This window comes from Oncorhynchus mykiss, chromosome 4 (genome assembly GCF_057628025.1).
Source record: "Oncorhynchus mykiss isolate SJ-2025 chromosome 4, ASM5762802v1, whole genome shotgun sequence".
Classification (NCBI taxonomy): domain Eukaryota; kingdom Metazoa; phylum Chordata; class Actinopteri; order Salmoniformes; family Salmonidae; genus Oncorhynchus; species Oncorhynchus mykiss.
The window spans coordinates 95,733,491-95,745,638 of NC_143025.1; the positions used below are offsets into that span (position 1 = coordinate 95,733,491).

General features: G+C 44.4%; 1 protein-coding gene across 14 annotated transcripts in view; it reads left to right on the forward strand.

Moving 5' to 3' along the window:
• The first annotated feature begins 941 nt into the window (after positions 1-941).
• The window catches only part of tmem214 (transmembrane protein 214), a 69,703-nt gene continuing 58,496 nt past the window's right edge, over positions 942-12,148 (forward strand). For 13 of the 14 annotated variants that reach the window (XR_016495523.1, XR_016495522.1, XR_016495519.1 and 10 more), the window contains exon 1: positions 942-1,389. Coding sequence is in view for 1 of the 14 variants with exons in the window: in XM_090233361.1 (XP_090089487.1) it covers positions 1,236-1,389 (154 nt within the window). In the remaining 13 variants the exon portion in view is untranslated. The remainder of the gene's footprint in view (positions 1,390-12,148) is intronic. The other variant, XM_090233363.1, reaches the window with a different exon arrangement.

Below are 12,148 nucleotides of genomic sequence, written 5' to 3' on the forward strand. Positions count from 1 at the left end.
TTATTCATCTCATATGCATACGTATATACTGTACTCTATATCATCGACGGTATCCTTATGTAATACATGTATCACTAGCCACTTTATACTATACTATGCCACTTTGTTTACATACTCATCTCATTTGTACATACTGTACCCGATACCATCTACTGTATCTTGCCTATGCTGCTCGGTACCATCACTCATTCATATATCCTTATGTACATATTCTTTATCCCCTTACACTGTGTACAAGACAGTAGTTTTGGAATTGTTAGTTAGATTACTTGTTATTACTGCATTGTCGGAACTAGAAGCACAAGCATTTCGCTACATTCGCATTAACATCTGCTAACCATGTGTATGTGACAAATAAAATTTGATTTGATTTGATTTCTCAAACCTTTCACCGGTAGTGTATATACAGTACCATTCAATAGTTTGGAGAAATGCTGGTTAAGTGTGTTACTTCAATCTTTTGTCTTGCCCATTCACCCTCTGAATGACATACATACATAATCCATGTCTCAAGGCTTAAACATCCTTCTTTAACCTGTCTCCTCCCCTTCATCTACACTGATTGAAGTGGATTTAACGAGTTACATCAATAAGGGATCATAGTTTTCACCTGGATTCACCTGGTCAGTCTGCCATGGAAAGAGCAGGTGTTCTTAATGTTTTGTACACTCAGTGTATGTACTGTAGTCAAACTTCTAGTCAAAGCTCATCCTATATACCTTGTGTTGTACACCTTTTTCTATTCATATACTGTCTATACACACATCATATACATACTGTATATATTTCTATTCCGTATTCTGACATTGCTCGTTCGGATATTTCTTAATACCTTTATTTTTTGGATGTGTGCGTATTGTGTTGTATTGTTAGACATAGAAACATAAACATTTCGCTGCACCGGCTAACTATGTGTTCTCGACCAATACAATTTGATTTGCATTGTAATGGGGCTGTGCTAAGCAACATGCGGGATCAAACACTTTAAACGTGTCCTTTGTTACGCATACCATTCTCTCTATCTGATTGGAAAGTCTGCTATTTATTCTTCCTCATTATAAAGAGAACTAACTGTACTGAGATGTCAAAAAGCTATTGGCCTTGTGACGTCATACGGGCTAGGTGACGTGGCACCGGGAACATTAGTAGCTACTCCTCAGCAGCACGCTCTTAACCGGGCAGCACCGAGCCGTTCGAGACGACTTTCTTCCCCTCAGGGCTGTACGATCGAGATAATGGCGTCAAATAACAGTCAGGTTGGAAAGTGGGAAGTCGTGAAAAAAAGCAAGAAACCGGGCACCGCCGGCAGCGGAGGGAAAAATCTCGGGGAGAAGAAAACTGGACGGAAAGCTCTGAGCGAATCCAACATGACGAGGACCGACCAGTTTCGTAAGTTTACATGGCTAGCTGCTAGAGAAGGTTACGTTAGCCATCGCCGCTAACTAGCTACCGATATAACCACCACTTTAAACTGTCGCTACAACTTAGCTAACGTTACAACTAAGCTGCTAATGTCATAATGTGTGTTTTGGGGTCCGGTTGTGTCTGCCACGTTGGCGGCTAACCTATCGGATGTTCGCTAAGCCAGTAGCTAGCATCAGCATATGGCTTAAGATAGCTAACGTACGTTTGCTAATTAGCCAAACTGGAAGTTAGTTAGTTAGCTTGACTAGCCAAGTCAACTTAACTGGTTTGTCAGGTAGCCCCTCCAGCTCACTGGTTTGTCAGGTAGCCCCTCCAGCTCACTGGTTTGTCAGGTAGCCCCTCCAGCTCACTGGTTTGTCAGGTAGCTCCTCCAGCCCACTGGTTTGTCAGGTAGCCCCTCCAGCCCACTGGTTTGTCAGGTAGCCCCTCCAGCCCACTGGTTTGTCAGGTAGCCCCTCCTGCCCACTGGTTTGTCAGGTAGCTCCTCCAGCCCACTGGTTTGTCAGGTAGCCCCTCCTGCCCACTGGTTTGTCAGGTAGCCCCTCCTGCCCACTGGTTTGTCAGGTAGCCCCTCCTGCCCACTGGTTTGTCAGGTAGCCCCTCCTGCCCACTGGTTTGTCAGGTAGCCCCTCCTGCCCACTGGTTTGTCAGGTAGCCCCTCCAGCCCACTGGTTTGTCAGGTAGCCCCTCCTGCCCACTGGTTTGTCAGGCAGCCCCTCCTGCCCACTGGTTTGTCAGGTAGCCCCTCCTGCCCACTGGTTTGTCAGGTAGCCCCTCCAGCCCACTGGTTTGTCAGGTAGCCCCTCCAGCCCACTGGTTTGTCAGGTAGCCCCTCCAGCCCACTGGTTTGTCAGGTAGCCCCTCCTGCCCACTGGTTTGTCAGGTAGCCCCTCCTGCCCACTGGTTTGTCAGGTAGCCCCTCCAGCCCACTGGTTTGTCAGGTAGCCCCTCCAGCCCACTGGTTTGTCAGGTAGCCCCTCCTGCCCACTGGTTTGTCAGGTAGCCCCTCCTGCCCACTGGTTTGTCAGGTAGCCCCTCCTGCCCACTGGTTTGTCAGGTAGCCCCTCCTGCCCACTGGTTTGTCAGGTAGCCCCTCCTGCCCACTGGTTTGTCAGGTAGCCCCTCCTGCCCACTGGTTTGTCAGGTAGCCCCTCCAGCCCACTGGTTTGTCAGGTAGCCCCTCAATCCTGCCAGGCTAGTTGGCTAGCAGGGTTGTTGGCTTTGGCAAAGTCAGTCAATTTGAGCAGCGTAGCCTCGTCCTTGCCTGCCTTCGGGCCCCATATATCCTTGAATGACCGCAGTTAGTAGTTAGTAAACCGCTATGTTAGTTAGCCTGCTGCTAGACAGCACCGGAAATATCACGAAGAAAGTAGGTTCTCCGTTCTTGTCTATAAAATAGATTTCGCAGATCCCCTTGGGACCACACTCCCCCTTGGGACCACACTCCCCCTTGGGACCACACTCCCCCTTGGGACCACACTCCCCCTTGGAACCACACTCCCCCTTGGAACCACACTCCCCCTTGGAACCACACTCCCCCTTGGAACCACACTCCCCCTTGGAACCACACTCCCCCTTGGAACCACACTCCCCCTTGGAACCACACTCCCCCGTGGAACCACACTCCCCCTTGGAACCACACTCCTCGGGGTCCTTGGAACCACACTCCCCCTTGGAACCACACTCCCCGGGGTCCTTGGAACCACACTCCCCCTTGGGACCACACTCCCCCTTGGAACCACACTCCCCCTTGGAACCACACTCCTCGGGGTCCTTGGAACCACACTCCCCCTTGGAACCACACTCCTCGGGGTCCTTGGAACCACACTCCCCCTTGGAACCACACTCCCCGGGGTCCTTGGGACCACACTCCCCCTTAGGACCACACTCCCCGGGGTCCTTGGGACCACACTCCCCGGGGTCCTTGGGACCACACTCCCCGGGGTCCTTGGGACCACACTCCCCGGGGTCCTTGGAACTTTGCTACTCCATTGAAGTTTAAATGTAAAATGTTTAAGCTAACCCGATATTATACTTAAGTAACCTAATGTTAATAATTAATACAAGGACCTACATGTTCTGTTTTTAAAGGACGAATTGGCTCCCTAAGCCATAACAGCCAAATACTACATCTAAACATGAATCGATTCTCAATAGCGGTAACTTACGGTTCAAGAAACATAAATTCCTCTACTTTCATATCACCCGTTTGTCTTCGGTTTACAAACATGTGTTTGTTAACGCAGATGGCTAATTAGCACAGGTCGTTCACTATCTTCCGTCTGTTTTCGTTAACTAACGCAGAAATATGGCCTTGTGGGAACCCTATAAAGGTGTGTATAAATTTGACATTTTTGGTTTAAAATGTTTTTTTTCTAGCTGATATGAAGGATACGGTCCTTATTATGCCAAAATCGCAAATGTGTGTCAATGTTCAGACTGAGGGTTGCAGCCTTTTATGGTATATTGCCGATCGATCCGCCACCTACTGTGCGGGATGGAAACAGAATTCCCCAAAAATGTAACAAAAACGAAATCAAACAACTTTTCTGTTAAAAAATAAAACACATCTGATCCTTACTCAGGCTCAAGGGGAACCTGGACGAGTGGGTCTTCTGGCGCCAGTACCCCTTGCAAGTCTTCAGATGTGAAATCATTAAGTCCCAAAAGCGTTTCTGCTGCAGCCACAGTAATGTCCAGTTTGTTATATATTTTTGGGACCGTTTATAACTGTGGCAATGAACGCCACAAAATCCATGTTTTTAAAACGCCGGTTTCTTTTGACTTGCAGCAAACGTCCACTACCATATCTTCACTAGCGTCACTTGTTTTCTCAGTTCTTTTAATCACCTCTGCGTAGGAGATTTGATTGACGGCTCTAACTTTTGCCACCTCAATCTCCTTCACACATACAGGGCACTCCAGGAACTCGGATCATGATCCCCACCACAACTGCAACACCGTTGTCCTTCAACACACCGTTCTTCAATAAACACTGTCTGTCTGCACACACTTGAAACATGGCCAAATCCTTTACAGTTCTCACACTGCAATGGTTTGGGAAGGAAAAGTCTTACAGCGTATTTTACATAACCAAGCTTCACATGCGTAGGTATTTACTCTTTATCAGAAACCAACCGGACCGACAGACTCTTTTTTTTTTTTTCCCCCTCCGCTAACCCAGCAGGTCAGGCTCCAACCACACTGGGATTTCAACCTGAACACCCGTCGTCACCCCTGAGATGACCCCTTTGACGGGTGCTCTACTCTGAAGATCAAAACACACAACTTCTGTTGTCCGGCTTCTTCCTTGCTGAGCGCCTTTAAGGTTGTGTTGATATTGGACTCGTTTTACTGTGAATATAGATAATTTTGTACCTGTTAACTCCAGCATCATCACAAGGTCCTTTGCTGTGGTTCTGGGATTGGTGAGAAAAGTGCAAATCAAAGTACGTTCATCTCTAGGAGACAAAACGCGTCTCCTTCCTGAGCGGTATGATGGCTGCATTGTCCCACGGTGTTTATACTTGCGTACTATTGTTTGTACAGATGAACGTGGTACCTTCAGGCGTTTGGAAATTGCTCCCAAAGATGATCCAGACTTGTGGTCTACATTTATTTATTTATTTTCTAAGGTTTTGGCATATTTCTTTAGATTTTTCCCATGATGTCAAGCAAAGAGGTTTGAAGGTAGGCCTTGAAATACATCCACACCTCCAATTGACTCAAATGATGTCAATTAGCCTATCAGAATCTTCTATAGCCATGACATCATTTTCTGGAATTTTCAATCTGTTTTAAAGGCACAGTCAACATAGTGTATGTAAACTTCTGACCCACTGGAATTATTTATACAGTGAATTACAAGTTAAATAATCTGTCTGTAAACAATTGTTGGAAAAATTGCTTGTCATGCACAAAGTAGATGTCCTAACCGACTTGCCAAAACTATAGTTTGTTAACAAGAAATTTGTGGAGTGTTTGGAATACTTAGGTTGGAGTCATTAAAACTTCTCACTTCAACTGTTTGTGCAGAAGATTTGCAAGTAGAGATACTGGGGTGCATTGGAGCAACATAAAAAAAACTATAGGGATGTCGTAGTTGGGTGGGCTATTTACAGATGGGCTATGTACAGGTGCAATGATAGGTAAGCTGCTCTGAAAGCTGAGGCTTAAAGTTAGTGAGGGAGAAATGAGTCTCCAGCTTCAGTGATTTTTGCAATTTGTTCCGTCATTGGTAGCAGAGAACTGGAAGGAAAGGTGGCCAAACGAGGAATTGGCTTTGGGGGTGACCAGTGAAATATACCTGCTGGAGCGTGTGCTACGGGTGGGTGTTGCTATGGTGACCAGTGGGCTGAGATAAGGTGGAGCTTTACGTAGCCAAGACTTATAGATGACCTGGAGCCAGTGGGTTTGGCGACAAATATGAGGCGAGGGCCATCCAACTAGAGCATACAGATAGGTAGTGTATGGGGCTTTGGTGACAAAACAGATGGCACTGTGATAGACTGCATCCAATTTGCTGAGTAGAGTATTAGAGGCTATTTTGTAAATGACATCACTGAAGTCAAGGATCGGTAGAATAGTCAGTTTTACGAGGGTATGTTTAGCAGCATGAGTGAAGGAGGCTTTGTTGCGAAATAGGAAGCCGACTCTAGATTTAATTTTGGATTGGAGATGCTTAATGTGAGTCTGGAAGGAGAGTTTACAGTCTAACCAGACACCTAGGTATTTGTAGTTGTCCACATATTCTATGTCCAAACCATCCAGAGTAGTGTTGCAAGACAGGCGGGCAGGGTGTGGGCAGCGATCTTTTGATGAGCTTTAATTTAGCATGCGTTAAGAGCAGTTGGAGGCCACGGAAGGAGTGTTGTATGGCACTGGCAAGAGCAACATCATTGACGTATACAGAGAAGAGAGTCAGCCTGAGGTTGAACCCTGTGGCACCCCCATAGAGACTGCCAGAGGTCCGGACAACAGGCCCTCCGATTTGACACACTGAACTCTATCAGAGAAGTAGTTGGTAAACCAGGCGAGGCCATCATTTGAGAAACCAAGGCTGTCGAGTCTGCCAATAAGAATGTGGTGATTGACAGAGTCGAAAAGCCTTGGCCAGGTCAATGAAGATTGCCGCACAGTATTGTTGGTTATGATATCGTTTAGGACCTTGAGCGTGGCTGAGGTGCACTCTTGACCAGCTCTGAAACCAGATTTCAAAGTGGTGGAGGTACGGTGGGATTCGAAAGGCCGGTAATCTGTTTGTTGGCTTTCGAAGACTTTAGGAAGGCAGGGTAGGATGGATATAGATCTATAACAGTTTGGGTCTAGTGTCTCCCCCTTTGAAGAGGGGGATGACCACGGCAGCTTTCCAATCTTTAGGGATCTCAGATGATACGTAAGAGAGGTTGAACAGACTGGTAATAGGGGTTGCAACAATTGAGGCGGATAATTTTAGTAAGAGGGGGTCCAGATTGTCTAGCCCAGCTGATTTGTAGTCGTCCAGATTTTGCAGCTCTTTCAGAACATCAGCTATCTGGATTTGGGTGAAGGAGAAATGGGGGAGGCTTGGGAAAGTTGCCGTGGGGGGTGCAGAGCTGTTTTTAGGGGTAGCCAGGTGGAAAGCATGGCCAGCTGTAGATGAATGCTTATGGAAATGTATTACTTCCCAGGACATAGTACCGAACAGGAGGATCCACATTTGTTTGAAAAAGCTAGCCTTTGCTTTCCTAACTGCTTGTGTATATTGGTTCTTAACTTCCCTGAACAGTTGCATTTCACGGGGACTATTCGATGCTAATGCAGAACGCCACAGGATGTTTTTGTGCTGGTCAAGGGCAGTCAGGTCTGGAGGGATATATTTATTCCTGCTTCTAAAAATTTTTAATGGAGCATGCTTATTTAAGATGGTGAGGAAGGCACTTTTAAAGAATATCCAGGCATCCTCTACTGACGGAATGAGGTCAATATCCCTTCAGGATATCCTGGCCAGGTCGATTAGAAAGGCCTGTTCGCAGAAGTGTTTTAGGGAGCGTTTGACAGTGATAAGGGGTGGTCGTTTGACCGCGGGCCCATAGCGGATGCAGGCAATGAGGCAGTGATCGCTGAGATCCTGGTTGAAGACAGCAGAGGTGTATTTAGAGGGCAAGTTGGTCAGGATGATATCTATGAGGGTGCCCGTGTTTACAAATTTGGGTTTGTACCTGGTAGGTTCCATGATAATTTGGGTGAGATTGAGGGCATCAAGCTTAGATTGTAGGATGGCCGGGGTGTTAAGCATATCCCATTTTAGGTCACCTAACAGAACGAACTCTGACGATAAATGGGGGGGCAATTAATTTCCATATTGTGTCCAGGGCACAGCTGGGGGCAGAGGGGGGTCTATATCAAGCAACAACAGTGAGAGACTTATTTCTGGAAAGGTGGATTTTTTTAAAGTAGAAGTTCGAACTGTTTGGGCACAGACCTGCATAGCTTCTCTTGTGCTTCTCAGAATGCATCACATTTTATTGGTCACATACACATGGCAGATGTGCAGATGTAGCAGATGTTATTGCAGTGTAGCAAATTGCTTGTGCTTTTAGTTCCAACAGTGCAGTAATGGCTAACAATTCCACAACTACCTAATACTCACAAATCTAAGTGAAGATATGGAATAAGAGTATATGGATGAGCGATGACCGAGCAGCATAGGCAAGATGCAATAGATGGTATGAAATAGTGTATATACAGTGGGGCACAAAAGTATTTAGTCAGCCATCAATTGTGCAAGTTCTCCCACTTAAAAAGATGAGAGGCCTGTCATTTTCATCATAGGTACACTTCAACTATGACAGACAAAATGAGGAAAAAAAATCCAGAAAATCACATTTTAGGATTGTTAATGAATTTATTTGCAAATTATGGTGGAAAATAAGTATTTGGTCAATAACAAAAGTTTATCTCAATACTTTGTCATTGCCAACAAAGGGTATTTAACAGAGGTCAAATGTTTTCTGTAAGTCTTCACAAGGTTTTCACACACCGTTGCTGGTATTTTGGCCCATTCCTTTATGCAGATCTCCTCTAGAGCAGTGATGTTTTGGGGCTGTTGCTGGGCAACACAGACTTTCAACTCCCTCCAAAGATTTTCTATGGGGTTGAAATCTGGAGACTGGCTAGGCCACTCAAGGACCTTGAAATGCTTCTTACGTTGCCCGGGCGGTGTGTTTGGGATCATTGTCATGCTGAAAGACCCAGCCACGTTTCATCTTAAATGCCCTTGCTGATGGAAGGTCAAAATCTCACAATACATGGCCCCATTCATTCTTTCCTTTACATGGATCAGTCGTCCTGGTCCCTTTGCAGAAAAACAAAGCATGATGTTTCCACCCCCATGCTTCACAGTAGGTATGGTGTTCTTTGGATGCAACTCAGCATTCTTTGTAGTGACGACGTCTTCTCGTTGTCGCAGTGACGACGTCTTCTCGTTGTCGCAGTGACGACGTCTTCTCGTTGTCGCAGTGACGACGTCTTCTCGTTGTCGCAGGGACGACGTCTTCTCGTTGTCGCAGGGACGACGTCTTCTCGTTGTCGCAGGGACGACGTCTTCTCGTTGTCGCAGGGACGACGTCTTCTCGTTGTCGCAGGGACGACGTCTTCTCGTTGTCGCAGGGACGACGTCTTCTCGTTGTGAAAAATAGAAACACAAACTACAGGCTCCATGACATCAGCAACCTGGATGTCCAAAATAGCAGAACTGGTGGATTTTAACACCGATAAACCCCTCCGTTTTAAAAAGTATTTCCGTATATGTCAATCTAGCAAATCAGGCAACGAAAAGTAACTTTCTAAACAATGTTTTGGTTTGTTTCTGGCTTGTTAGGTAGCTATGGTTAAGTTAGCTGGCTAGCCCAGCAGTTCAAATAATGACATCATATATAGCTGACGTCTTAACTTTTAGCTCATTTGTATTAATTATTACAGGGAAATAAACTCACACAAATCCTTATTTACAGGTTAATGGTGAGCTGATTACATAAAATAACTGATGGTTGTGAGTGACGAAGTAAAAGCAGGGCATTCTACCGGAGAATTGTAGAACTTGGACACAGACAAACGTTGTATCTTAATTTGAATTTGGTGCAGGTCATGTTCTTCACATTACCTTCTCTGGTAAACACACACTATATCAAATACAATCAATGTTTTTGTCACGTGCACAGGATACAGAAGGTGTAAACGGTACACTGAAATGGTTACTTGCGTAGTAAACTAGCTAAACAATTAACCTTAATCCCAATTTGTTACTACCCTGCATGAATTTGTAGGTAAAGCTAGCTAACATTGGGCTTTAACTAGTGACTCAAATGGCTCTGAGACATGAATAATATTACTACACAGATCATACATGTAAGGCTAGCTAGCGAGCTAACAGTACGCTTTAGCTTGCAATGGAAATTACTTTCTGACTAAATTCAGAACGTATATCTGAAAATGTAGCTAGCTAGACACTTACCCGTGTACATGGGTAAACGCTTCTCCCTCTGTCACGGATGCCATGGTTACCCATAGTTTGAAGATGTATAAAACACCTATCTCTGGATTACAACAGCTTTCTGTGTTCTCTTTTCGACTCTCTCCGCATATTTGCAATCAAACGGCAGAATTTTCTCCATCTCCTTAGCTATCGTACTCGGATTCCATTAATTTCAAAACTCGGTCCTTTAGAAAGTGGAGAGCAACACGTTTCAGTTTATTATATATTTTAAAAAAGCCACTTTAGAAAGAATTACCATATACATACTATATAGAATTACATATTGAGCAGCTCATGTTATAGACGGACACGTGCTACGTGGCAGACCAATCCCCTCTCCTCATGGCCAGCCCATCCATTATCTCAGCCAATCATGGAGAGCAGGAACGTTCCTGTCTTTCTCTGTGGCTAAACCAACTAGGCTTGTAATTTCACAACTTTATTTTGTATTTACAGATGGTATACAATTTATTAAGGCACATGAAAGTTCACATGTTCCCGACGGTATTTCTGCCAACAAATGCCTTTCCTGTGAAGTAGTGACGCGACATACACCGAATTTCCTGAAACGAGTCACTTGCATTCACCTTAATTGTGAATAGTGTCGTGTCTTTGGCTATGCCAGATTAAGTGATATGACATGGTATTCTATAAAATAATTTCTCCGTAATTAATATTACCTGATTGAGCTAATCATGTAAATGTAATTAACTAGAGTCGGGGCACCACAAAATAATATTTATAGAGCTGTTATCTTCCGAATAAACTCTTAAAGAGCTAGTACCATTTTACATCAATAGCAGTCAATATTAATCGTCATCTTAATTCAGTCTCATCTGAAAGTTGTAAATTCTTGGTTATCTGCATGAACCCTGGCTCACAAGTTGAATCAGCAATACAAAATTGGGTTTAATTATTTATTTACTAAATACATAACTAATCACACAGAATTACACATAAACATAATTTGATTACAAATGACGTCATAAAGGAAAACGTCCCTGGTGGGCGGAACACCAGGGAAAAGGGGCGGAGTTTGAGTGAAAGAGCGGGAAGACTGAGGAACAAAGGGAAGAAGCTGTGCTATCGTAAATACAGTTCAGTCTAAATTACCGCCCATTTGGAAAAGGAAAATGCAATAAATATTTACTGATGTTGCCCAACCGAGTCCTTTGAAGAATGTCTCTTGTGTGACGTCATTGTGTGATAGACGGGATACTCTGTCTGTTCCTTCCTAACCCTCGTTTGCAGCGGCTGTTCCTAACTCAACGGCTAGGAGGTATCACTTCTGTAGTGAGTAAGAGTTCAAAGTTCATACCATTCGCAACCAAAGCTCACGCTGATGTTGGCTTCGTTCTGTAGTTGTTATCTGAACCATTCTGATATCGGACCGTCGTCCTCGGAACAGGAGGTTATATATTTTTTTACCTTTATTTAACCAGGCAAGTCAGTTAAGATTTTTATTTTATTTTCAATGACGGCCTAGGAACAGTGGGTTAACTGCCTGTTCAGGGGCAGAACGACAGATTTGTACCTTGTCAGCTCTGGGATTTGAACTTGCAACCTTTCGGTTACTAGTCCAACGCTCTACCCACTAGGCTAACCTGCCGCCCCGCCTCGTCAAGACTTTATATAGGAAGGGAGAGGAGGGCATGTTTGAAAAGTTTTATAGCCCATGTCCCTTCACAGGGGCGGGCCACTGATTGAGCAGAGCCCTGTCTTATGAAAACCCAAATCTCGAATAATTTCATATTCAAACATTTAAATTGAACAACAATTCCATGTGAATCCGATAACTCTGATGTGTAGACTTTCCACTGTCGAGTTTGTCATTTTATGATTGATGAGAATGTCTCAGATGACAACCGAACTGACATCATATTCATTAAGTACCACTGCATACGTTCAGTTGGTCGGATTACCAGAATATAATTTCCCCCCACCTTCTGATGTTCCCAGAATCTCTATGTTAACCAAGGGGTTTTCAAATGTCACATCAGTAGGGTAGAGAGGAAAAAGGGGGGAAGATGTATTTATTACTGTCATAAACCAACCCCCAGGTAACGTCATGACAGTAGGCTTACATTTTATCAAGAGATTTACCATTCAAATAAATTCTTACCTTTCTGTGTTTTTACTACATAAGAGTCAAATTGTATTATTTTGTAATTGATGCAGTAATGCATACATGACTGTTTCAGAAAAATT